This window comes from Antennarius striatus, chromosome 2 (assembly GCF_040054535.1).
Source record: "Antennarius striatus isolate MH-2024 chromosome 2, ASM4005453v1, whole genome shotgun sequence".
NCBI lineage: Eukaryota > Metazoa > Chordata > Actinopteri > Lophiiformes > Antennariidae > Antennarius > Antennarius striatus.
Window position 1 is genome coordinate 8,403,952 of NC_090777.1, and position 27,250 is coordinate 8,431,201.

At 42.4% G+C, this 27,250-nt stretch overlaps 1 protein-coding gene across 1 annotated transcript in view; it reads right to left on the reverse strand.

The window, feature by feature from the left end:
• Positions 1–225: 225 nt before the first annotated feature.
• The window catches only part of lamb2 (laminin, beta 2 (laminin S)), a 93,872-nt gene continuing 66,847 nt past the window's right edge, over positions 226–27,250 (reverse strand). The window contains exons 22-35 of the mRNA XM_068327175.1: positions 18,961–19,185; positions 18,640–18,857; positions 18,459–18,555; positions 17,364–17,545; positions 17,077–17,267; positions 16,775–16,959; positions 16,352–16,593; positions 14,558–14,761; positions 13,686–13,830; positions 13,364–13,571; positions 13,112–13,253; positions 12,418–12,594; positions 12,171–12,330; positions 226–2,543 (exon numbers count right to left, since the gene is read on the reverse strand). Coding sequence (XP_068183276.1) covers positions 2,407–2,543; positions 12,171–12,330; positions 12,418–12,594; positions 13,112–13,253; positions 13,364–13,571; positions 13,686–13,830; positions 14,558–14,761; positions 16,352–16,593; positions 16,775–16,959; positions 17,077–17,267; positions 17,364–17,545; positions 18,459–18,555; positions 18,640–18,857; positions 18,961–19,185 — 2,513 coding nt within the window. The 3' untranslated portion in view covers positions 226–2,406. The remainder of the gene's footprint in view (positions 2,544–12,170; positions 12,331–12,417; positions 12,595–13,111; positions 13,254–13,363; positions 13,572–13,685; positions 13,831–14,557; positions 14,762–16,351; positions 16,594–16,774; positions 16,960–17,076; positions 17,268–17,363; positions 17,546–18,458; positions 18,556–18,639; positions 18,858–18,960; positions 19,186–27,250) is intronic.

Here is a 27,250-nt window from a genome sequence, read left to right on the forward strand (position 1 = left end):
GAAGACGGCATCGGAAAAGACCTACGTCACCCTGAAGAGACTATGTTTCTTGGCTGGCCTACAAATGCCTCGGGATCCCTTTGGAAAAGCTAGAGGTGTTTTGGGGAGAAGGAAGCCTGGCATCCCTGCCAAGACTGTTGCCTCTGTAACCCAGAAGATGGATGGACTAGGACGTGTAATCTGATTTGACTGAAAGAAGCTACTCAGACCTAAATAAATGTTACATTTGCAACCCTTTATTCGCAAAAATGACCACATATACTGTGGGCAAGGTTTTTAGCCCCCCTTTTATGTTTTTTGTTTTTCTGTGGCAACTTAGCAGCTAACTGCTACAAAGTAGCTGCTAAGCAAACTTGCTATGAATTAGCTGAGGAGCTAATTTGCAACTTTGGAGAGAAAAGGCAGAATATCAAATATATATAAGAAGCACAGAAATAATTTTCAGTTTTGTATTTGCTTTATGTGACATTTTGATGAACAAAAATGACGTAAAAACTTTTTACTGCCCCCTACTGGATGGGAGTGTATGAAGAAAAGTTTTAGTGGTTGTTCAAAAAAAAAAAAAAGGTTCTTTTGGAACTAATAATCAAAATGATTGTTTGATCTGAGGGTATTGTGCACAAATGTGGTATTTTGGTATGCTGTTTCTTAAAACACAGTCATGCAGATAGTACACGAGGATATGTCCCACACACAAACATAAGGCACAATTAAACACTGCACATTACAGAATTCCATGTCAGTTCAGTGATATGTCCATAACTACATGTTCTATTACAGTACATTTGATACACATAAACATTCATTCAGTGCATCACTGGTTTGGCATTCATAAGGATAATCCAGTTGATGACGCCTGTCTAAAAGGAAGCAAATAAAGCTATTTCTCAAAAGTCAGTCAGTCATCTTCAGATTACCACCGCTATATCCGCCGCAGCGTAAACGGGGAGCCGGAGCCTATCTCGGCGGCATAGGGCGTGAGGTGGGGGACACCCCGGGCACGACGCCAGTACACTGCAGATTTCTCAACAGGTGAACTGTAACTTTTGGTTGTTAGTACATGATCAGGTTGAGATTGCCTGTTGGGTCCTATTTGTTAGCTGTCAATTCACTCTCAGGAGGATGACATAACTTCACTGTGGTCTGCCAGTATTCTCACTCCTTTCTGATCCCTTGTAGAACATACGTGCAAATTTAAGTCTTTTTCTGCAATTTTTTATCTAAAATTTCAGAAAAAAAACATCCACAAAGGTGTTAGTATATTTTTATCTATAATCTACACTGTGTAGAGCTACCTTAATTTACCATGATGTTGTGGTTGTGTCTATGCCAACATAATGGAAGCATATACTGTATATATGAGTGCTCTAACGAATATAAAACTGATTTATGCAGTATTTATTTCAACATGTTAGAGGAAGAGCAAATGAGTGTTCAGCCTGTAGGTTGTGCTGTTCTATCAGCGGGTTTCTCTACAGCTATAGTTTCAAAATTGATAGCCATTGATGAAATTTTCCCATTGTCAGCTGATCACTCAGCAGTTTCAGTTTTGTGCTTTCATTTCAAATTTTGAAGTCATAAAATCACGTAAAATGGTCTTGTAACTAATCTACTTATTTGAATAAAGGCATACTATTACTAAAATGTTTTCCCAGTGTAGTTACTGCATATGAAATTTTTTAGGAGCATGTCTCTATGGATCTTTAAAACCACAGCAAGGCAATAGCTAGTGATTAAACCTAAATCCATTTGGCTCCACTGCAAAGAAGATAAAACAATGAAAGATTTATGATACTGACTGAAATGTTCCATCGTAAGAGACATTTATTCAGATTGGATGTTGCGCTGGCCATCCATCTGGAGCGGTGTCAGCTGAGATAGGCTCCAGCAACAGCTGTGACCCGCAAAATGTAAAAGCGGCTGTAGACGACACAAGTACAGTCTCGTAGTTATGGAAAATGGATGGATGGATGGAGTGATGGATGTCACCTGGTTCTGATGAGAGAGATGATAATCAGTCCAAAAAAGTCCAAAAAATGTCAATAAATGATAAACAACGAATTATTCCCAGTGAACTGATTTCAGGCATGTCTGCATGTTATGGACAGAGCTTGATTTTAAATATTAAACAAAAGTGAAACCGATATCTTTCCAGACAGTTTTAGAAATCAAACAAAAATAAAATACACACATTAAAATAAGGTATGTGATATCAGTCAAAATTCACATGTTCATTTGTGGTTATATATCTTAATTTGACAGCAATCCTTTTAAATACTTCCAACAGACAAAATGTACGAAAAAAAATTCTAATTCAGCTGCAGAATCGTAAAAACCTGAACTTCTATAATTTGAGGAAATGGCAGCATAATACAATGATGCTGTCTTTCAACAAGCAGTAGAGAGTTACTGGCATGTATTGTATATCTGGATCTGTTTGTTGATGTCATTAAGGATCGCTCTCATCTTGTCCTCCAAGCCATCCAGCTGATGGACTCTGCCTTCCAACCTTCTCTGGTTTTCCTCATAGTTCTTCTCCAGCTCTGTGGGAAGCAGACATTTTATTATCAGCAGCTTCTGCAACATATGGGGCTCATTTTGGTATAATTGATCACCAAATTCTTTTCCATAAACTGAGGGGACACTCCAGCCTGTCCTGAGCTACCTACTCCTAGTCTCCAGTCTTTCAGCTAAGCTAAGCTAACCAATGTTCACGGTCATTATATGGCTAAATCGTCTCGTTAAATAAAAAAAATAATTAAAAATTCCATATTTCATGCTCATGCTTCCTGCACCACTTATTGCCGTATACTGTATGTAATATAGAGACCAATAAGAACGTGCCAGTGGTTTCTTTATTGCTCCTTATCTTTTTCTCCGCAAAGTATGTCATGTCTTTTTACCATTCATTTGGTCGTAAACAGATTAAATGAAAATTCAATAATACAAAGTCAACGAGAATTACCTTTCATAAGGTAATGTTTCTATGATTTAAGAAGAAATAACATAAGACATTTGGATGTCCAGGTCAATCATCCTGACAAAGAATAAATACAAATCTGAAAGTTGGCCAAAGTAGAGGAAAAACAGGAAAGGAAAACAGTGAAAGATTAAGTCATGACTAAAGGTCAGACACAGGACATACACAACAAGCACGGAAACACAAAACACACACTGAAGGTAAATTAGGGAAACGGCTAGGAAGGAAATCAAAGGAAAAGACAAGCTACGTGTTACATTAGGACAAAAATTACAAAACAAAACATATTAAACTTTACAGACTCGGTTCACTTAGGTTTCGCATAAAAATGCAAAAACAGTAATGGAACCTATTAAAGAAGCAGAACTTTCTCCATTTTCTCTATCCTTTGTGAATCCTCTCTAACCTAAAAATGGAACACTGGTCCAGTGTTGGCCCATGTTGTATATCCCAATGTGTGTGTGTTTGTGTATTAAGGCTGTCAGTTTAACGCGTAATTAGATTAAATAATTACGCTGTAAATTAATGTGCTATAAAAATTAACGCAATTAATTGTGAGTGGCAAGTCAATGTGCAAGCATTTTAAATTTGGCCCATTGAGGGACCCGTAGGCTGCGGTAGCACGTCACTTCCTACCTGCGCCACTAGTCAAAAGCAGGGTGACTGACAACAGAGATGGACGCGACACAGGAGAGCGAGGCAAGCCCTTTCGGACCTTTGGGTGGAAAGTTTATTTATAAAAAAGACGGGACTATCAACAAAAACGCAGTGATTTGTACCTTTTGTAAAAGAGAATTTTCATATCACCGAAGCAGCTCCAGCCTAATGCATTATTTAGAAGCATGTTATACAATTAATTTTGAATTGCTGTATTTAGTCAGCTTTAGTATTCATTTTGATTGAGAGTCTGCTTATGTGCCTATTTGAGACTCAGCCTAATTTTATAGCTGAATTTTATTTATTTTATTTACAGTATTTTCCGCACTATAAGGCACACTGGACTATAAGGTGCACCCCCAATAATTTGTTTGTTCTATAAGTTATTTCATATATAAGGCACACCGGATTATAAGGTGCACACAATAAAAAATAAATAAAATTTATTTGATAAACTGCAACGGCTGTAGTTCCGCGATCCGTCCACTAGACAGAGCCGCACTGCTCAGGCAGTCATGATTGCACACACACACACACACACACACACACACACACACACACACACACGCACGCACACACACACACACACACACACACACACACACACACACACACACACACATATAGAGTTCATTTTACCTCAAGAAAGTATTGCATGCCTGGGATGCGCTGCAACAAAAATTTGTGCATCCCAGCATGACGTTTATGCATCCCAAAAGTAATAACAGACTATATGGTAAAAGCTGTATGTAAAGATTGAGTTTAGCCAATAGTACAATGAAAAACAAAACTGTTAATTTTAATTATATTATTAATAATGTCATAACACTTTATTCAGTAAAAAGAAAAAAGAGAATAAATTGCATATTATTTTTTTATCAAAATGTTAAAGCCTGGTAGTTATTCTTTAAAAAAATGTTTTGACTGGTGTGAGTTTTTTCTCGATAAAAACGCAGGTGATGTACCTACTAGGGGGATCCTAAATTCCCCTGACACATACCTCGCAATACATGTAGCTTTTTTCATAGCTATCAAAGGGCCTCACCCATGGAAAAAAATTGCGTCCATTGGTGTACAAATGCTCGGATTTTACTGGTTTTTGCTTGTCTTCGTCTGCCTCTTCATTCTTACTGTCCACAGAAATATCTGTCTTTTTGTCTCCATGAATCTTTGATTGATTTTAATCCATAAAAACACTGATTGTCATTTGTTTTTTTTCGGAGTCATGGTGATAATATAAGACTAACTCGTCGCTCTGTTACTGCTGCGTGCAGAATGAGAAGACGTCGTGTTGGGTTACTCCCAATGCAACTTGATTTTATCGGGGCTGAATCCCGCAGATGAGTCTCGCGCGAGACATAACGGCGATTTCCGGGTTCGAAATTTAAGTGGAGAAATGGATACATTGTGAATATTTTTGGTTGTATGGAAGAACATCTTTTTCCAATATTATATCGCGGAAAAAAGGTAGCATCGATTTTTTTTATTGTTAGCATTTAAAGCTTGCGTCCCTGGGACGCTGGCTGTCCGACCATCGTGCGTCCCCATCAAAAGTTGTGCGTCAAAGACGCAAGGACGCACGCAAACGAGAACACTGCATATATACTGTACGTGCATTCTATTGGCAGACGGCATAAGGAAGTGCGCTCGGTTCCATGAGTCTCTGACTTTCATGAGCCACAAAAGTGCTTTAAATAATCGATAAGAGTGTGGGAAAAGGTAATACAGATTGAAGGTGGCTTAACCCTTACAGCCTTATTACACGATGTTTTTAAACCATTCATAACAGATCTGTCACATGGATTGCTGTGTGCATGTTTGCATGACCTTATAGATGAGAAACTGTCTTTCGGTTTTTATTTGGAGCCGATTGACCCCGGAAACCGGAGATATGATCTTTTACATTTGGTCTAAGACAAGCAGTTCAAACGGGTCCTTATTGTCATACGGCAGGCACTGTTTCTGTCCATGTAGTTGCCATCGTACAAGTGGTAATGTATGTATCACGTGGTGTAAACATGTTTCGCGATTTGTGCATTTTGTCATGTGATGCAAATATCCATGTGAGCAAATGACTATGCTCACGATTAATTTCAGAACCACTAACATACATCTGCAACTTATCATTCCAGAGTGGTAAATTTCCTAACAGAATGAAAATAGCTAAAGTTGTACCGCTATATAAAACTGGGGATATACACCACTTCACAAATTACAGGCCTGTTTCCTGTTCTGTTTATTGTATATTTTGATGTTAGTGTTGGCTTTCTGTTTACGAAGTCTGTTTTTGTTTTTTGCCTTTTGCATTCTAATTTTCTTTTTTTGTGCACCAATCCTGCTTCATGTGTCTTCAATTGCCCCGTTGGGACTAATTAAGTTTTCTTTTTTTCATGAATTTGAATCAATAGTAACAATAATCTCTTCTTCTTATAATAATAATAATAATAATAATAATAATAATAATAATAATAATAATATATTGAGTTGTAAATCACATTTTGTCCTTAAGAATGTCAGAGTGCTAAATAATGTATGATATAATAAAACGTGAATATAATGCTGATTGGGGGCAGTAGTAGCTCAGTCCACTACGTCTTGGACTTGGGTTCAAGACCCAGGAGTGTGAACTGACAGAGGGGGGTCAGTTCTCCCGAGCACTGCCAAGGCGCCCTTGAGTAAGGCCCGTCCCCTACGTGAATAACTTGATTATTAATGTTATATATTTTTGTTCTTTAACAATAATAATAATAATAATAATAATAATACATTTTATTTATATTGCACTTTACATTATAAGAATCTCAAAGTGCTACAAAGACATAGAGAGCATAAAACATATGGTGAAGTAAAACAATAAAAATAGCACAACCCAACAATAAGGCATATATAAAAGACTAAGGAAAGGCCTTTTTAAAAAGGTGAGTCTTTAAGCCACGTTTAAAAGAATCCACAGTCTGTGGCGCTCTCAGATGGTCAGGGAGAGCATTCCACAGACTCCAAGCAGCCGAGCAGAAGGCTCGGTCACCCATGCTGTGCAACTTGGTTCTGGGGACCTTGAGGAGGTTGGCTGTGCTGGAGCAGAGGGTGCGTGAGGTGGTCTGGGGGAGTTCCTTTAGGTAGGCTGGAGCGTTACCGTGTATGCATTGGTGGGTGAGGAGGGAGATCTTATATTCGATCCTGAGTTCCACAGGGAGCCAGTGCAGTGATTCCAGGATGGGGGTGATGTGGTCATATTTCCGCACCATCATCAGGATCCTAGCAGCGCTGTTCTGTATGTATTGGAGCTTGTGAATGCTCTTGCTAGGGATTCCGATGAGGAGCGCATTATAATAATCCAACCTGGAGGAGACAAAGACGTGTACCAGTTTTTCAGCATCGGACAGAGAGAGTGTGTTGGGCGGAGCTTGGCAATGTTCCTAAGGTGGTAGAAGGAGGTCTTACACAGATGCTTGATGTGGGTATCAAATGTCAAGTGGGGGTTCATTCTCACGCCCAGGTTGGTGACTGCTGTGGAGAGTGGAATGACCCGACCAGCAAAGATGATAGAGGTTATGGGGGATGATCGTACTTGGTGTGGAGTACCGACAAGTATGGCTTTGGTTTTGGAGCTGTTGAGTTGAAGGAAGTTGTGGTTCATCCACGCCTTAGTCTCCTCCAGACAGGCTGACAGTGCAGCTGGTGATGGAGATGATGACGGCTGTAGGAGGCATCGGCTCCATCCGTATGTAGAGCTGCGTGTCGTCGGCATAGCAGTGAAATGACATGCCGTGCCTGCTGATGACACGGCCAAGGGGGAGCATGTATAGGGTGAATAAGAGGGGGCCAAGGACAGATCCCTGTGGAACACCACAGGTGACAGGCTGGGTTGATGATTTAGCGCCTCCAAGGGAGACGCACTCGGTCCGTCCAGCCAAATAGGACTGGAACCAGCTCAGGGCCAAGTCACAGAGACCAACGGTGGAGTACAGATGATCCAGGAGGATGGCATGATCCACTGTGTCAAACGCCGCCGATAGGTCGAGGATGACAAGAAGGGATGGACATCCAGCATCCGCCGCCATCAACAGATCATTGGTGACCCTTACTAGAGCTGTTTCAGTGCTGTGAGCAGACCGAAACCCAGACTGGAACTTCTCAAAGATGTTGTTGTCTTTGAGGTGGGTTTGGAGCTGAGCGGCAACTACCTTCTCCAGTACCTTAGAAAGGAACGGGAGGTTGGAGATGGGCCTGTAGCTCCCGAGGGCTTCCAGGTCCAGAGTTGGGCTCTTCAGGAGGGGAGTGATGATGGCAGTTTTGAGAGCTGGCGGAAAATGGCCAGCCTGTAGGGAGAGGTTGATGACATTGGTGATCAGGGGACCAATGTCACCGATGTTAGCCTTCACCAGGGCTGTGGGGAAGGGATCCAGGGCACAGGTAGAGCTTTTCATCCTCCCGATGATGCGCTGTACCTCTTGCTGTGAGGTGTTGTAGAAACAGCAGAGAGGCTGGGAGACTTCAAGTTGCGGGACGACAGCTGGAGCAGGGGGAGCAGAGGAGCCAGGGAGGAGAGAGCGAATGCCATCAACCTTAGTTCTGAAGAAAGACATGAAGTCATTGCACTGCTTCTCGGTGGTCTCTCTGTGTACCTGGGTTGGCGGTTTAAGGAGATTGTGTATAGTGGAAAAGAGCTGTTTGGAATTGCCAGGGCTGTTACTGATGATTTTGGAATAAAACTTCGACCGTACATCTTTAAGGGCTTTGGAGTAGGCCTTTTGGTGTTCTCTGTAGGCCACCCTGTGCACGGTTAGTCCTGATGCCAGGAGGCGCCGCTCAAGGACACGACCAGCCATCTTCATCTCCCTCAGCTCGCTGGTGAACCAGGGGGCAGAGCGCGAGAACGCGACTGTCCTGGTCTTCACAGGGGTATGGACATCCAGGAGGCCACTCAGGGTTGTGTTGTAGAAACCTACTGAGTCACTAACTGTTGAGAGGGTCGGAGGGGTGAGATGTTGGAGGTCCCAGGCCAAGGCATCCTGGTTGATGTTCTTGATGCTCCTAAAACAGATCTGGCGCTTGGGCTTAGAATGAGGGGAGGGGAATAGTATCTCCATACACACGGCCATGTGGTCCGACACGCCCAGGTCAACAACAATATATAACATTAATAATGGGGGAGGGCAGCAGTGGGGCGGCAGTGGCTCAGTGGTAGAGCGGGTCGTCCCATGTTCTGAGATCGGCGGTTCGATTTCCGCTCCCTCCCCAAAAAAGAAAACACTGCCGAGGCGACCTTGAACAAGGTGCTGTCCCCCCTCACAAGCTCCTCATTTGTGCGCTCCACAAAGGAGATGCCCGTCACTCTACCTCCCATTGCATGCTTACAGGCACCCTTGTGTGTGGTTGTGTGTATTACAGGGGCCTGTACACACTAATATGCATGTGTGTGATTGACTAAAAACTAGAGCGTGTGTTTTTAATTTCCCTTCAGGGATTATAACAGTGTATAAAATTAAAAACTAAAATAAAATTAAATTTAATGCACTTTCAATTACAAAATATGTTAGATGTTCTAATGTCATGTTGCGGTAGATGTGCTGCTATGTTGAAGTAATGTAAAATAGTACATTACCTCATTTTATTGATTATAATATTTATGTTTGTAAAATTCAAATTGTAAGGCAGGTTATGAGTTAATGTTAAACAATATGGTTGAGCAGATACAGTACAACTTTGCAAACATAATCATGTGGTCACAACAAAGCAGTTCAGTCACTACCGTAACAGTGCTGTCACTGTTACGGTAGTTCGGTCTATTCAAGGTTACTTGGTGAAATTGTTCTTGTTTTGGTTTGTTGCGCGTACGCGTTGCATTTAACCAGAGAGAGTTGAAAACTGCTCGTGTTGCATCGCCTCCACTACAGTCGTTTTTTTTTTTTTAAACTTACTTGCTCTAAGTTTGACACTTTCTCACTTCAGTTCAAATTAATAATTTGTATACTGTTGAGATATTTTAACTGTTACACAGCACACACACACATGCACAAAACAGACACACACACAAACACCTTAATAAATGTTGTTTAACTTTGTGTGAAAAAAATGGCAAGAACATTCGGTGGTAAAAATAAATAAATAATTGAAAAAAACAGTTTGATCATAAAATGTAAAAAAATTAAAAAGAAAAAGGAAAAAAAAATAGAAATTTGTGTTGAGTGTGACAATTCTTGTTCATGCATACTTTGTAGTTAATAATTTACCATTGCATGCGTTGTATTCATTAATGCACTTCATGTTCTGAGTTAGTTCTTTACTATTGTGATCAAAAGCATTGAATCTCAATTCTGAAGGCTGTTCTGTACATAGTTTTAAAATAAACAATAAATATAGCAACTTCTGATCAATCAATATCAATTTCAGACTTAAAATAATGTACCGATTTAAGCCTCACCCATTTCCGGTCAAACCACACCCACTTCTAGTTTAAGCCCCGCCCATTCTGAGATACAGATACAGATAGTGGTGTACTCGCTCATCCCTATAGGAAGCTTTTGTTTACCAGATTGTAGGAGTTAGTTGGGTTAGGGAGAAGCACTATGTATATGTAAAAAGCTGAAAAAATGTGATTTTCATAATAAGACCTCTTTAAACGTTCTGTTTACGCCAATGTCCAGCGGTTGGAGTTACAGACACTTCTCCCGGCTGTTCTTTGTTCCACCATCGAAGCTTTTGTTTAATTAACTTGGCGTAGTAGATTCTCTTGCTTCCTCCACTTTTGAACCATAGATTAATTTATCTTTAAATTCTCTCGTGGCTGCTCTAGTACCATTCACAACCGCATAACGGATAGCCTGGAGTTTAAACCCTTTAGCAAAACAAATGTGGTAACCACCGGAAGTGTGCCGGAGGTAGCCTAGCGTCATGTTCTCTGACTGGTTGACGTGTTACGTCCTATGTAGGTGGAAAATGACTGATCTGGCGGAGCGCAGACTAAAATCGCACAAAAACATTTTTACAAATTTTGGAACTCAGTGTACACACTAGACACTTTGAGTTACAAGGGTGCAGCATTGATTTTTGGGAAAATCAAAGGCTTTTAAGCGCGCCTTATGGCATGAAAAATACAGGATTTAAGGGAAATGCAATAAAATAGAATTAACTTTTATTATAAAAATTATCATGATTTCTGGTTGTGTTAGGGCCAGCAGAGAAGGCCTTGCTGGCCCTGACTGCCCACCACTGGTGTAATGTGTTTCCATTCGCTTAAACCATCAGTCAATATTAAAGGACTAACCCTAGGAAGTTGTACATTTGTACGGTCTCGTTTGCATGCGTCCTTGCGTCTTTGATGCACATTTTTTGACAGGGACGCACGATCGTCAGACAGCGTGGCAACACGACGTCTTCTCGCTGCAGTGACAGCGAGAATTTAGACCCTCCTGAGCAAGCATGAACTGTCGCTTATGCTTGGCGAGTCCTGTTGGGTTTTTCTGTATGCTAAAGGGCTTTGAAATGTTTGCAGAGGTGATTTAGTGCTATAAAAATAAAGGTTGACTGATTATCACCATGCCTCAGAAAAAGATGCAAAAGTTGAAGATAAAGCAAGTGACGATGAGTGCTTTCTTGCCTTAAAAACAATCAGAAGTTAATGCAGAAAAAGAGACCGATATAACTGACATATTACTGGGGCGGTGGAGGCACAGTGGTAGAACGGTCGGTAGAGTGGGTTGTCCAATATTTCAAGATTCCCACTTCCGCCCAAAAACACCAGGAGCGTGAGCTGACATTGGGAGGTGTCAGCTCACCTCTGGAGCACTGCCAAGGAGCCCTTGAGCAAGGTGCTGTCCCCCTTACAAGCTGCTCATTTGGGCGCTCTTCAAAGGGGCTGCCCGCCACTCTACCTCCCCCTGCATGCGTACAGGCCCCCTGTGTGTGTTTGTGTGTTCAGGGCCTGTACACACTAATATATATGCATGTGTCCTAACTAGAGTGTGCCACTAATTTCCCTGCGAGGATTAAATCAGTATGTGAAATAAAAAAATAAAAAATGTGAGTGGAGAAGGCTGTGTCAGCTTGGTTCAGTGTCCACAGAAGAATACAGTATATATAAATTAAAAGCAAAGAAAACTATTGAGTGAAAAACAAAAGTGAAAAAAAAATCTGTTTTATTTCTAAAACCTTTTTTTTAATGACTACCATTAATGACATTTTGATGAAAACAGTTCATAATTTTATTTTTTTTCTTGTAACTTTAACAGTTGTGAAGTTATTAATAAAAACATTAAAATGAACTGTATGTGTAGTTTTTAAATTGTACTATTGGCAAAACTCAATCCTTGCGTACACTTCTACTGTATATTCTACCGTTATTTCTTTTGGGATGCATAAACGTTATGTTGGAATGCACAAATTTTTCTTGAGTTGCATCCCAGGGATGAACTACTTTCTTGATGCAAAATGAAGTCTGCTTATGCATATTATTTTTCTGAAAAGACACTAACAAATACAAGCACATAAACCCTGTCACACTTGTGAATAAATACAGACAGTTAATAAGCACCTGCTAGCCTCCGGAGCTTTTTCTGGGCATCACTCAGTAGTTCCTTGGCTTCATCTCTGAGGCTCTCTGCCCTTTTCCTGGCATCCTTCACAGCCTTAGCCTTTGTGTCAACACGCTGTTGCACCTCATGGTATTTATCTGTCAGCTGGCCATCTAGAATCTGACCAACAATACAAGACAGTGATTCATCTGTAATACTTAAGCACAGCTCTAATGAGACACATTGCTCTCAGACACAGAAACACACCTGTTTAGCTTCGTTTGCCTTGTCTCGTGCCATGGTGGCTGTCTCTTCAGCCCGGGCTGCTGCCATGCTGTTGTTGGCACGTTTGGTCTTTAGGGTGTTGATCTCCCGTCCAAGGCTACCCAAGCGATCCATGGCATCATGTAGGCCCTTCTCACTGTTGGATGTCTCTGACTCAATCTAAGACAGTAGGTCAGCCAAGACATATTATGATTTGTATTCAGTATTCGATTTGTATTCACATATTCAAAACTGGTGATTTGGTGGGTTTATTTTGGAAGTGTCTGCGTGGGTTCTCTCCGGGTTCTCCGGCTTCCTCCCACTTCCAAAAACATGTGCTTCAGGTTAATTGGCCGGTCCAAATTGCCCGTAGGCGTGAGTGTGTGTGTGCGTGGTTGTCTGTCTTTGTGTGTGGCTACGCGGTGCTCTGGCGTTGTGCCTGGAGTTTCCCGCCCTATGCCAGCTGGGATAGGCTCCAGCTCCCCGTGACCAGCTACGGCGGATACAGCGGAAGAAATTGAATGAATGAATATATGAATCCATGAAACAACACACATGTGGATTTTTTGAAAGCAAAAAGAACATCATTTCAGAGATAAAAAACCACAACAAATTGGTTGAAGATAGTTGGACAACGCAGAAGCAGAAACGTAACAAAATAGAACTCAAAGCCTTTTCCTTATCTCTAAGTGGTTACCTGTGCCAGTCGGGCCTCAGTGTCCCCAATATCAGCTCTGGCTTTAGCTATGGCCTTCTCCGCAGATGTCTGTGCAGTCTTAGCATCCATCAGGGCCTGCTTTACTGTCTCTGCTGTGGTTTTTACCCTTTCAGCCTGATGCCTGAACAACAACAATAACAGCAATGTAGAGTTTAGAGAAGAGTAATAAATATGGAATACTAGTACAAATAATTAGTACAAATAATTCTAAATCAACACGAGTGAGGTTACCTCGCCCTCTTGGCATCCAGCAGTAATTGCTCTGCCTTGCGGACATCACCCTGTGTCTGCTCCAGGATGATGTCCACATTGGAAAGGCTGCGAACTCGTTCCTTGATCTCATCAGCAAGATGTCTGATCTGAAGGGGTGATGCGGGGATGGAGAGCTCCAACACGCGGTTCGCCACTTCTTCAATGCTGTCTGGGTCTGCACCATCCTCTGGGAGAAACACATAAGATTGACACAGCGAATTTGAAATAGGAGACAAAGTTGCTGGTAAACTTGTTCAAGTGAAATCTATCACTTAGAAACACATCAAGCTGTCAGACTCACGAGTGAGGAATTCTCTGATCTGTTTGATGAGGTCTCTCAGATCGTTGTTGGAGCGCTCCACTTTGTTCTTGGTAGAGATGGCTTTTTCCAGAGCAGCTTGGGCTTTACCTTTCGCTTCCTCTGCCTTGCTCTTAGCCTCTGCAACCTTGATGACAGACAGAATTGTTTTTAGAGCAGTGGTCCCCAACCTTTTATGCATGTCCCTGTGTCTGCGGGGTTCTCTCCGGGTTCTCTGGCTTCCTTCCACCTCTAAAACATGCACTTCAGGTAACTTGGCTGGTCTCTTATTGTTCGTAGGTGTGAGTGTGTACGTGCGTGTTTGTCTGTCTGTGGCTTCACGGTGCACTGGTGTCACGCCAAGAGTGCCTTCTGCCTCAAGCTTGAAGTCCACCAGGATTAACTCAAAGTACCCCGTGACCCACAGCACTGGGAGAAGTGAGTACTGTAGATGAATGAAAGAACCGACATTCTACGTTACCAGCTGAAGTGGCCCCTTCAAGAAGGAAGCCATGTGACCAAGGCAAGCATCTTGACAAGTGTACAGGGTGACTCATAGACAAATGTTGTGGAGAGAGTCCAAAACAAAGCACTGTTCGGAATCAGATAATAAATAAAACGGAAGTAATGTAAGCTATGTATTTTTTCTTATGTATATGGCCTGGTACTAATTCACCCAAGGACCAGTGGGGTGGGACCACTGTTTTAGAGGAGTCAAAAGAATCATAGATACAGATTACACACAATAGCTGCTGTCTTTATGGCGCTTAAATCATTTGTGTGGTTATTTCAATCAAATAACTTTGATTGAGTGCACATATGTCAAAGACAACAGATGTGATGCAATTTCCCATAGTTTTCATCTACTTCCATACCTTGATAAAGAGTCCTTCCACCTCTTCCATAGCTTTGTTAAGCTCCTTCTCGGCATGTTTGCCTCTCTCCAGGGCATTCTCAGCTACTGCTACAGCGCCATTACAGTTTAGACCTCCACAGTGACGATTCCCTTCATCGTCACGGCAACCTGCACCCCCACATGGACTTTCCCCACAGGGAGCATCACCCAGGGCTCCACAAACCTGTTGAGGCAAGGTCAATATGCTGTTATACTTGTGGGAAACTATCAGGTTCATGTGAGTGTTGGGTTGAGACACTACACTAGCGTCTTGTAGAGACAAAATTAATAAATGTTACCTCAAAATGACTTGTATCTGCTCAACCCACATTTATAATAGTCACAAGGACATGAGCTGCTCGTCATTGCTTGTGGCTTGTGTTTTAAACATCTTTAACTGATGAAAATAATTTACTCAGCTGTTGCATTTCATAGAGAAACCTATATATTTCATATAGAAACAGTTACTCCACACAAAAAAATTAAGTAGTAGGTAAGTTACGATAGAAAAACCAATTAATCTTAAACCTAAGCTATGTGACTAGCAGTGATCGGCTGGTTAAGAATATGTGCTACCTCCACCGATCTCACCCGTCAGGAGACCCAGACTGTGAGAGTCAATGAGCACTGCAAACAGAGCATTCACCAAGGTGCTGATCATCCTGCTGCACTTGTTCTCCTGCGCCAACATTAGTTAGCCCGGATAAATAACCAGATGAATAAACTAACGTCTCTATTGTAATATAGTAGCTAAACAAATGACCCTTCATTGAGACATTACAGTATTTTCCGCACTATAAGGTGCATATAAAAGCCTTTAATTTTCTCAATTTCTTATAGTCCAATGTGCCTTATATATGAAAAAAGTTTTAAAATACAGGCAAACCTCAGTTTCCGACCACAATTCGTTCTGGAAGGCTGTTCGAATGCCGATTTGTTCGAATTCCAAATACATTTTTCCCATTACAAATAACGTAAATGGTCTAAATCCGTCCCAAGACGCTAGAAAACTACCTTTTTTCAACATAATATCCATCCATTTTCTGCTGCTGTATCCAGGTACTATATGTTATTTCATAATGCCATTTATATATGAAATTGTGTATTGAAACATATCAAAAGAAATGTAAAAATAAAGAAGCACACACGAGAAAGAAAGAAAAAAAAAACATCAACGTCATTAGGTTAGCCTAAGGTACGAGTTACCGTCATCTTTTGGACAGAAGTTTATGGTACCGTAACTCGTACCATAGGCAATGGAACGCAAATTAAGTGAAAAATTATTGAATACAGTAAACTAAAATAAAAAGCACATTACAGTTAAAGCATAAGAACAATAAAGTGGTGTGGTGGTGAGCAGTTGGCATACATGAATTTTGGAGAGGGAGAGGAGTAGAAGGATGGATGTTACTGCGTTTGTTTCGCGTTCGACTTCCAAATTTTGTTCAACTTCTATGACAAAAAAATCGAATTCCGATTTGTTCGATGTCTAAATTGTTCAAAAACCGAAGTTTGCTTGTAAACCATTCATTAAAGATGAGTTCTCAGATGCGTTTTATGATCCAGTGCGCCTTATATTGCGGAAATACTGCGGAAAGTAACTATCTCTTATACAAATACTAAGCATTTCCTGAAGGGACTGACAGGAGCACAATATTGTCTTGTAAAACTCTCCTGATCTCGTCTGTTGGGGGAAATAGACTGATAACTTACTTTTCCACTTTTTCTTTACTTATCTGTTTTTGTTTTTTTTTAATTAAGTAGACATTCAAACCTTTTCATTGATCTTCTTCATGTCCAGGCCCTGTGATCTGTTGTTCAAGTCTCCGAGAGCACGCTTGTTAGCAGCATTTTTGCGGTTGAAGTCATCCTTCTTGGCAGAGATAAGTCGCTCAATATGGCGGCGAGTGTCAGCAGATTGGCTGACCGTGCTGGGCCTGGTGGTTGTTGATTCATTGGCACGTTGCTCTGCATCCCGAGACTTGTTGTAGGAGCTCCGGATGTTGTCGTATGCACCTATAGATAAAGGAGGAAGAAAAGTTATTTTTCATTTGTGAAACTACAACCGATGAAAGAAGTAAATCTGAGGAAAAATAGGGACTGCATGCATGAGGAAAGTCACGTCATGAAAGTCACATGATGTGTGAAAGTCACATCATGAAAGTGAGCGGTAAGAGTGCAAACTTTTTTTCCTCACCCAGGAAATTGGAGTTCTTCAGGATATTCAGTTGGTGGTGCAGCTGCTCTGAGGTGAGGTTTAATTCTTTAGCCTCTCGCTCCAGACCACTCAGTTCCTTGCTTGCCTCAGAGTTGCTGTCCTGGACTATAGTTAGGTCTCCTTCCACCCGATTTAGTGTGTCGGTGGTATCGCTGATCTGTGCCCTACAGAGAAACAAGCATTCAACAAATCTTCAATGTATTAATGAATCTTTTCTTCCAGACAATATCTGAATACTGGCTCTAGATGAATGTTTATTTATCAATGTCAAACAGCCACACCTAAGGTCTTCAATTAGTTCCATCAGGGTGGCGACAGCTGCAGCAGTAGCATTGCGTGCATTGACAATTCCCAGAGCTTTACCAAGTTTCTCCTCCAGGTCTCCAAAGGCCTTCTCATAAGGCCCAGTAAGCCCAGTAGTCTGAATCTCATGAGCACGCTCTGTCAGAGCCCGAGTACGAACTGCCAGGTCCTTGTGTGGAGACAAAAATCACAAAGATATAGTACTTATAGTACTCTCTAATCAAAAGACCTGAAATGAAATCCCCTCCTTTGCATGACATGACACCTGCACGATGCGATCCCAGTCACCAAAACACTGGTGACAGGGCTGACAGTTAGGGAACTGTCCAGAGAATCCTCGAGCGCACTGGTCACAGCGGACTCCCGACACCCCCTGCTGACAAACACAGTGGCCTGTCACCTGGTTGCACTGAGAGGTCTCAATGCCACGCCAGTCACAATCACAAGCTGGACAGGGAAAGGGGATAAAGTCTTGGTTAATCATTTTCCTGTATTCTCAAAAGCACCATTTAGAACTTCATAACTAACATCTTTGTAACAACAAGACAACTATTCTCAGCTAAATTCAAGTCTTGAATTAAGTATTCGCATTTCATGTTACATCATTTTCAAACAGTCCTGGTAAAACAAAGAGAAGACGTAATTGTGTCTGAGAGTGACATAAGAGGAACCAGACATCCACTTCAGTGTAATCATAAATACATCATTTACCAACTACAATCAAAAGAGTAGTCATGCTTTCTCCCTGGGGCTTAGTACTGACATTAACTCGCCTTGGGAAAAAAGTCTCACCTCGTGCTTGACCAACATCACACACCAATCAGAGAAGCTCTGCATTTATCACAGAGGTTTTCAGTTTAAGTCAAGCTGTCAGCCCCAACTGACTCCCATTTTTTTCCACTGTCTGTGGGTTATGCATGAATGCATTAACTATGAGTAATTAGTTCACTCGATAGGAGCAGATTTGTTAATGTGTGTCGAGTTTGTGAGAAACAAAAAACATTGGAGCTAATTTTTCCCATAATGCAGCATTGATTTGATTTCTGCTTGCGGCTCTGTGTCACATGTCTACTCCCTCCCTCTTTCCCTATTTACTGTCATGTATCTCCAGATGTCACATCCATTGAAAGCAAATGCTTCAAAAAAACGAAAAGAAAAACAAAACCATAGAAATAATTAAATGGTTAACTAGTGTTCTGCTGGAGCATCACTGGATAGAGTCTTGTAAAAGTAAATTTAGTAGTTTAGCACTAACTCTGCTAAATGTCTTTAGTTAGGCATTATGAGAAAAGGTGGGTGTCAGTGTTATTTATTTTGTGTATTAATTAATTCTTTTTCACTGTGATTTCTGGTTTCCCACCTCTACACTGTGTCCTGGGGTTTCCCCAATAGTTCTCCTGACAGTCGTTGCATGTTTGTCCTCCAAATCCATCCCGACACTGACACTGCCCGGTGAACTGCAGCAGAGAGTGTATAATAATTCACAGATGACACATATATTTCTTTTGTTTGCGTTGATGTTAATGACTAATGCTGCCTACCTCATTACATGAGGAAGTGACCGAGTTGTTGGGATCACAGCCACAAGGTTCACAGCCCCTTCCACTGGCTAGGTTCCAGTGGTTGGGGGTGCAGTGGTCACAAGTCAGACCAATGACATGAGGTAGACACTGACACTGCCCTGTTACTCGCTGGCACACGCAGTCCTCGCGCTCTATACACTGACTGCCTTCAGTCCCTAGGAAGTTACATGTGCACTCTGAAGGGAAAACATACAAAAAGCATGCCTTAGTTAAGATGCCACTCTACAACAATATTAACCTGAAAAGCACTTTTCTTTTAGTATATTTTTTTTCACTCACTCCTGCAGTTGCGTCTAGAGGCATCTCCAAAATAGCCGCTCTTGCAGATGCCACACCGGGGGCCCTCAGTGTTGTAAAGACATTTCCTGCACTCTCCACTTTGCCGATCACAGGCACCCATATCTGACATATCAATGTTGTTGTTGCATTGACACGGCTGGCAGCGGCCTCCATGCTGAGAGGGGTTGCCATAGTAACCCGGGGCACATTCATCACACCGAGCACCTGATTGTGGAGAGAAAAAACAAAGCATTTCCATTGGAGTTATGACAACAATGTTTATGCTATTTTTGCTAAAGGATAAGAGAAGTGCACTAAAGGATTTTCCAAGTTGCTTTAGAGTATCACTGCATTTAGAGGAAGCAGGAAATGAGTGGATTTTCAGCGCTGGAATCATCACACAGACTCAGTGTCATAGAGTAAAGTAATCCTACTAAAATTTTGTAGCAAAGTGTTAAGTATGCCTTCATACATGTATATATTTTGTATGTACTGTGTGTAGGTATGAATGTGCATCTAATTTAAATTTTTTAAATTTTTTAATTTTATATACTCGAGTAATCCCCAAAAGGAAATTAGTGTCACACTCTAGTTAGTCCAAATCAAATCACATGCATGTTAGTTAGTGTGTACAGGCCCTGAACACACACACACACACACACACACACACACACACACACACACACACACACACACACACACACACACACACACACACACACACACACACACACACACACACACACACACACACACACACACACACACAGGGGGCATACTCATGTGGAGGAGGTAGAGTGGCGGGCAGCTCCTGCTTGGTGCGCCCCAAATGAGCAACTTGTAAGGGGGACGGCACCTTGCTCAAGGGCACATCGGCAGTGCTCCGGAGGTGAGCTGACACCTCCCACTGGCAGCTCACCTCCGGGTGTTCTTGTTGGGCAGGAGCGAGAATCGAACCACTGATCTCAGATCATTGGACGACCCGCTCTACCGCATGCTCTATCACTGAGCCAATGCCGCCCTGCATGTGGGTGTTTGTGGAAGGGATGGGTATGGTGTGTCTGTGTCCTGTGTGTTTTGTTTTCCCTTGACCCAGATCACCCAATCCAGCTCCAGTGCCTGCCTGAAGCTGTCCATCAAGGAACTTCCACTTGCCCTGCTGTCACTCGACCTACGTACTGCCAATTACCACAATTACTTGCCAATTGCATGTCCCACCCCAAACACACCCTATATAAGTCTTGTGTTTGCCATTCAGGAAAAAAGAATCTCCATCTCATCTCTCAGCTCTTAAATCTCCATCTCATCTGCCAGCTCTTATATTTCATGTCTCATCTCAGCTCTCACTCTATCTCTCTTAGAGGTAATTTCGGGACAAAAAAATCCAGCCCAACCAGACCCGAATGTAATTATTGACATTTTGAGCCAGACCCGGCCTGAATTTTGGGCTTGGATTCGGGCTTAAGACCCTACCTCTACTTTCAATGCGTATACGATCAGAAAGGTAAAGTGACAGGAGACAATACAGCTGACACACGGAGGGAATTGAGCAGGTATTGTAGATGGATGTTTCTCATACAGCGCCTTCTATGTTGTACCTAAATTATTTATTTTATAAGGGTATTCCTTAGTTAGTATTGCCTTCTCCGAGTGGGGAATGAGGTCCTTCCACAAGTGAAGGAGTATCTTGGGGTCCTGTTCACGAGTGAGGGAACAATGGAGCGTGAGATTGGACGAAGAATTGGGGCAGCAGGAGCAGTATTGCAGTCGTTTACTAAGCCAAGAGGCAAAACTCTCCATCTACCGTTCAATATTCGTTCTTACCTTTACCTGTGGTCATGAGCGATGGGTCATGACCGAAAGAACGAGATCGCAGATACAAGCGACTGAAATGGGCTTTCTCAGACGGATAGCTGGTGTCTCCCTTAGAGATAAGGTGAGAAACACTGCTGTTCGCGTTGGGCTCAGAGCAGAGCCGCTGCTCCTTCGCGTGTAAAGGACTCAGCTAAGGTGGTTTGGGCATCTGGTGCGGATGCCTCCAGGACGCCTCCCTAGGGAGGTGTTTCTGGCACGTCCAGCTGGGAGGAGACCTCAGGGCAGACCCAGGACCAGGTGGAGGGCTTATATCTCAACACTGGCCTGGGAACGCCTTGGGATCCCCAGAGTCAGAGCTGGTGGATGTGGCCGGGGAAAGGGAAGTTCGGGGCTCCCTGTTGAAGCTGCTGCCCCCGCGACCCGACTACGGATAAGCGGTGGAAGATGGATGGATGGTATTCCTTAGTTTAATACCCATAGATCGATACATCGAGATCCATAACATATAAATATATATTTATTAAAAAAGTTCAGGCTGGGTTGGGCTTGGATCCTAAGATCTTAAGCCCGAGCCCGAGTCCAAAAAACATCCAGCCCGACCCAACCCGAGCCCAGGTCCGGCCCGAACTCGAGCTTGGACATAAGATCTTACCTCTAATCTCTCTCTATGTCCCATGTTCTCTGTGGTGAGTCACTGCCATTTTAGTTTAGTTATTCTTTGTTAGTTTTTTGAATGTTCTGTTAGTCCATGGCCTAGGGGTAGGTAGACAGAGGCCTCTGTACATACCACCCGTAGTGTCCTTTGTCTAAAAACACCAGTTAGAGGGATGTTGTCTTTCTGTTGTATTTTTGGTCAGTTGTCTGACTGTCTCTTTAGTGTAGTTAGGTAGGGTTTTTATTTTCTTGTTTAGTTACCTGTATTGTTAAGTTTGTGTTTGTGTTATAGATTATTTTGTTAATTTTGGAAACATCCATTCCCCTAGATCATGTGACATTATTTTCAGTTTGGCAGTCTCAAAAGTCTTGTCTTGCAATATCCAAAATACACCAGTTGCAACTGCAAAGTCTTTTATGTTGACTCCAATTTATTTATATCTCAGCTGCTCGAGCTCCTGCTTGCTTATTTTCTGGGTTTTTGGTTTGTTACTGCCATGTAGTCACATACTGTAGTCAACATTCTGAAGGGTTGTAACACAAAGTCCTAATATGAGACTAAATGTTTTCATGAAATATTTCCACCAAAGAAGTAAAGTTAGTCTCAAGACTCATTACAGCAGCAGTGAAAGGCAAAGCCCAGCACTGCATAGGTTAAAATGACAAAATAGGGATAGAATAGGAATGGATTGAATAACTAAAAATAGAATGTAAATACAAACCTCAATTCTAATGAAATCAAGACATTGTGTAAAACATAAATAAAAACAGAATCCAATGATTTGATTTGATTGATGATCTACTGAAAATCCTTTTCAAACTATATTCAATTAAATAGATTACAAAGACAAGATATTTCATGTTTAAACTAGTGCTGTCAGCTAATTAATTACAGGATTTGTAATGAATTAATCTAATTAATCGCATTTTAATCTCATACCTGCTAAAGGCCCCCAAATAAAGAATTTGAATTCTAGGACATTACAAAAATTGTAGTGCATGACTAATCAATAGAATGCACCAAGAAGAAACGATTTGAAATCCACATTTTTATTGGTTAAGTGTGCTTTATAAATGAAATTCAAAAGAAAAAGGCCAAGCACATCAGCAAACCAATTGGGCCAGGTGCATTTCTCAAAAATGCAATACAAATACAGTTAAATAAAATAAATAAAATAAAGAAAAAAAATAAGACTGAGTTTCAAAGAGGCACATAAGCAGACTCTCAATCAAAATGAATACTAAAGCTGACTCAATACAGCAATTCAAAATGAATAGTATAACATGCCTCTAAATAAGGCAACTAAATAGCAAAATGCCAACAGGCATTTCCTTTAAAAGGGTAAGCTAACGTTCAACTCTGTCCTTGACATGTCAGTCAGTCATCGTCAGGTTACCACCGCTATATCTGCCGCAGCGGGTCAGGGGGAGCCAGAGCCTATCTTGGCGGCATAGGGCGTGAGGCGGGGGACACACTGGGCACGACGCCAGTGCACCGCGGAGCCACACACAAAGACATACAACCATGCACACACACACTCATTCCTACGGGCAATTTGGAACGGCCAATCAACCTGAAGCGCATGCTTTTGGAGGTGGGAGGAAGCCGGAGAACCCGGAGAGAACCCACGCAGACACGGGGAGAGCATGTGAACTCCGCACAGGGCGGGACTCGAACCCAGGTCCGCTGTGATGTGAGGCGGCAGCGCTAACCACTGCGCCACTGTGCCGCCGTCTTTGACATGTTTTGCATTAAAATGATACGTTAGGTATCTATTGCCAGGTGCCAGTAGTGTGATGGGAAGATGGAAAGAGTACTTTGAAGAATTGATGAACGTGGAAAATCAGAGAGAACAAAGACTAGAAGAGGTGACTGTTGTGGACCAGGAAGTAGCAAAGATTAGTCAGGAGGAAGTGAGGAGGGCACTAAAGAGGATGAAGAGTGGAAAGGCAGTCGGTCCTGATGATATAGCTGTAGAGGTTTGGAAGTGTCTAGGAGAGGTGGTAGTAGAGTTTCTGACTGGGTTGTTCAACAGGATCTTAGTTAGTGAGAAGATGCCTGAGGAATGGAGGAGAAGTGTGCTGGTGCCCATGTTTAAGAACAAGGGAGATGTGCAGAGTTGTGGCAACTACAGAATAATAAACTACAGTAATAAAGCTGATGAGCCATACGATGAAGTTATGGGAAAGAGTAGTGGAAGCTACACTAAGGGCAGAAGTGAACATTTGTGAGCAGCAGTATGGTTTCATGCCAAAAAAGAGTACTACAGATGCAGTATTTGCTTTGAGGATGTTGATAGAGAAGTACAGAGAAGGCCAGAGGGAGCTGCATTGTGTTTTGTAGATCTGGAGAAAGCTTATGACAGGGTGCCCAGAGAGGAACTGTGGTATTGTATGAAAAAGTCTGGAGTGGCAGAGAAGTATGTTTGAGTGGTGCAGGACATGTATGAGGACTGTAAGACAGTGGTGAGGTGTGACAGAGGAGTTCAAGGTGGAGGTGGGACTGCATCAGGGATCAGCTCTGAGCCCCTTCTTGTTTGCTATGGTGATGGACAGGCTGACAGACGAGGTTATACAGGAATCTCCATGGACTATGATGTTTGCAGATGACATTTTGATCTGCAGTGAGAGCAGGGAAGAGGTGGAGGAGAAGCTAGAGAGGTGGAGGTTTGTCCTGGAAAGGAGAGGAATGAAGGTTAGCCGCAGTAAGACAAGAGTACATGTGTGTGAATGAGAGGGACCCAAGTGGAAGAGTGAGGTTACAGGGAGAAGAGATCAAGAAGGTGGTGGATTTTAAGTACTTAGGGTCAACAGTCCAGAGCAATGGAGAGTGTAGAATAGAGGTGAAGAATCATGTACAGGCAGGATGTAACAGGTAGAGAAAAGTGTCAGTTGTGATGTGTGATAGAAGAGTTTCAGCTAAAATGAAAGGTGTACAAAACTGTGGTGAGACCAGCGATGTTGTTTGGTCTAGAGACAGTGTCACTGAGTAAAAGACAGGAGGCAGAGCTGGAGGTAGCAGAGATGAGGATGCTGAGGTTCTCTTTGGGAGTGACCAGGAAGGAATGAGTACATCAGAGGGACAGCACATGTTAGAGGTTTTGGAGATAAAGTCAGAGAGGCCAGACTGAGATGGTTTGTACATGTCCAGAGGAGCGATAATGAATATATTGGTAGAAGGATGTTGAGTTTTGAACTGCCAGGCAGGAGGCCTAGAGGAAGACCAGAGGAGGTTTATGGATGTAATGAGGGAGGACATGAAGGTAGTTGGTGTGAGAGAAGAGGATGCAAAGGACAGGGCTAGATGGAGGCAACTGACTGTGGCGACCCCTGAAGGGAAAAGCTGAAAGGAAAAGAAGAAGAAGAGGCTGGAGCTGCTTTGGTGATATGAAAATTCTCTTTTATAAAAGGTACAAATAATAATAATAATAATAATAATAATATAAATAATAATAATGGATTGGATTTATATAGCGCTTTTCTGGACACTCAAAGACGCTTTACATCGGATCCATTATTCTTCACTCCTCATTCATACTTGGTGATGGTAAGCTAAGTGTGTAGCCACAGCTGCCCTGGGGCAGACTGACGGAAGCGTCTACAGCGCAGATTGGCAGTGCAGAATCACTGCATTTTTGTTGATAGTCCCGTCTTTTTTCTTTTTATAAATAAACTTTCTGCCCAAAGGTCCAAGTGGGCTTGCCTCGCTCTCCTGTGTCGCGTCCATCTCTATTGTCAGTCACTCTGCTTTTGACTGGTGGCGCAGGTAGGAAGTGATGTGCCGTTGCAGCCTACGGGTCACTCACTAGGCCAGATTTAAAATGCTTGCGCATTGCATTGACTTTCCACTTGCGATTGTGTTAATTTTTATAGCACGTAAATTTGCAGTGTCATTAATTAATCTAATTAACGTGTTAAAGTGACAGCCCTAGTTTAAACTGATAAGTTTTGTTGTGTTTTTGCAGATATTCACTCACTTTAAATTTGATGCCTGCAACACATTCCAAAAAAGGTGGGACAAGGGCAATAAAAGACTAGAAAAGTTTCAAAAAACAAACTGCATGTGCAAATAGAAAGACAGAAAGAAGAAAGAAAGAAAGTCAACATTATTGATCCCATACAGGGAAATTATCTTTACACTCTTTACATGTGTATATATGTCAAACCATGCATACAAAGTTGTGTACAGGCCCCTGAACAAACACAACATACTAGTAACCTGTAGGCATGCGGTTAGTACAACCATTGTTAGTACATGGGGAGGCAGAGTGAAGGGTCACGGCTTTGGGGTGCGCCCCAAATGAGCAGCTTGTGGGGGGGACGGCGCCTTACTCAAGGGGGCCTCACTCAAGGGCGCCTCGGCAGTGGCCTGGAGGTGAGCTGGTACCTCCCACTGTCAGCTCACGCTCCGAGGATGTCTGGTGGGAGTGGGATTCGAACCGCTGATGTCTGGGCGATGTCTGGTCTGAAGGCTTCTGCTCTACCCAAGGGCGGCAGTGGCTCAGTGGCAAAGCACGCGGTAGAGCGGGTCGTCCTATGATTTCAAGATCGGCAGTTCGATTCCCGCTCCCGCCCAAAAAATACCCAGAGGTGAGCTGACAGTGGGAGGTGTCAGCTCACCTCTGGAGCACTGCCGAGACGCCCTTGAGCAAGGTGCTGTCCCCTTTACAAATTACTCATTTAAGGCGCACCAAGATGGAGCTGCCTGCCACTCTACCTCCCTTGCATGCCTACAGGCCCCCTTGTGTATGTGTGTGTGTGCTACAGGGGCCTGTACACACTAATATATATATGCATGTGTTTGAATCATTAGCTAGAGTGTGCATTCTTAATTTCCCTTCGGGGATCAAAACAGTATATTAAAATAAAAATTAAATTAAAAATTTCCCGCTGAGCCACTGCCGCCCCAATAGCCAGAGTGTTTAAGAATATTTCTCAACGTACAATTGCAAGGAATTTAGGTATTTTATCATCTACGGTCCACAATATCATCAAGAGATTTAGAGAATCTGGAGAAATCTGCACATAAGCGACAAGGCCAAAAACCTTCATTTTTATTTTATTTTTTTGAATTATACACACTTCAGTGATCCCCAAAGGGAAATTAGAAGCACACTCTAGTTAGTCAGTCAATCACATGCACATAGATAGATAGATAGATAGATAGATAGATAGATAGATACTTTATTAATCCCGGAGGAAATTGCATAGTGTGTACAGGCCCTGTAACACACACAAACAAGGGGCCTGTAAGCATACAATGGGGGGAGTTAGAGTGGTGGGCAGCTCCGTCGTGGTGCTCCGTAATTAGCAACTTATAAAGGGGGACGGCACCTCGCTCAAGGGCGCCTCGGCAGTGCTTGGGAGATGAGCTGACACTTTTCTTTTTGGTAGATTCGTAGATCGACACACCTCAACCATAGTTCACCGCTCAGCTGTAGATGCCTTTTGACAGGGCAAGGCAGTGTTTGGCCTGTACGTGCTAAGGGACAAGCTATTGATGTGTATGCCCCGCCACCAACGAAGAAGGTGCACTTGCGGTTTTTGGGGTTGGTGGGGTTTTACAGATATTTTTGAAAAATTTCTCTATTGTTGTTGCCCCTCTCACAGATTTGTTGAAGGCAAAAGCAAAGTATGTGTGGTCTCCAGACTGTCAAAGGGCTTCTGAGAATGTTAAAGCGTAGATCTGTGAGGCTACCGTTTTGTACAGGGTCCCGGGAATCAGTGAGGGACATCTCCAGCCTCACCTTGGCACACTTAAACTCTTGAGTTCACCAGCTTTTCCAAGCGATTAGCATGGCATATAGAGCCCTCATACATT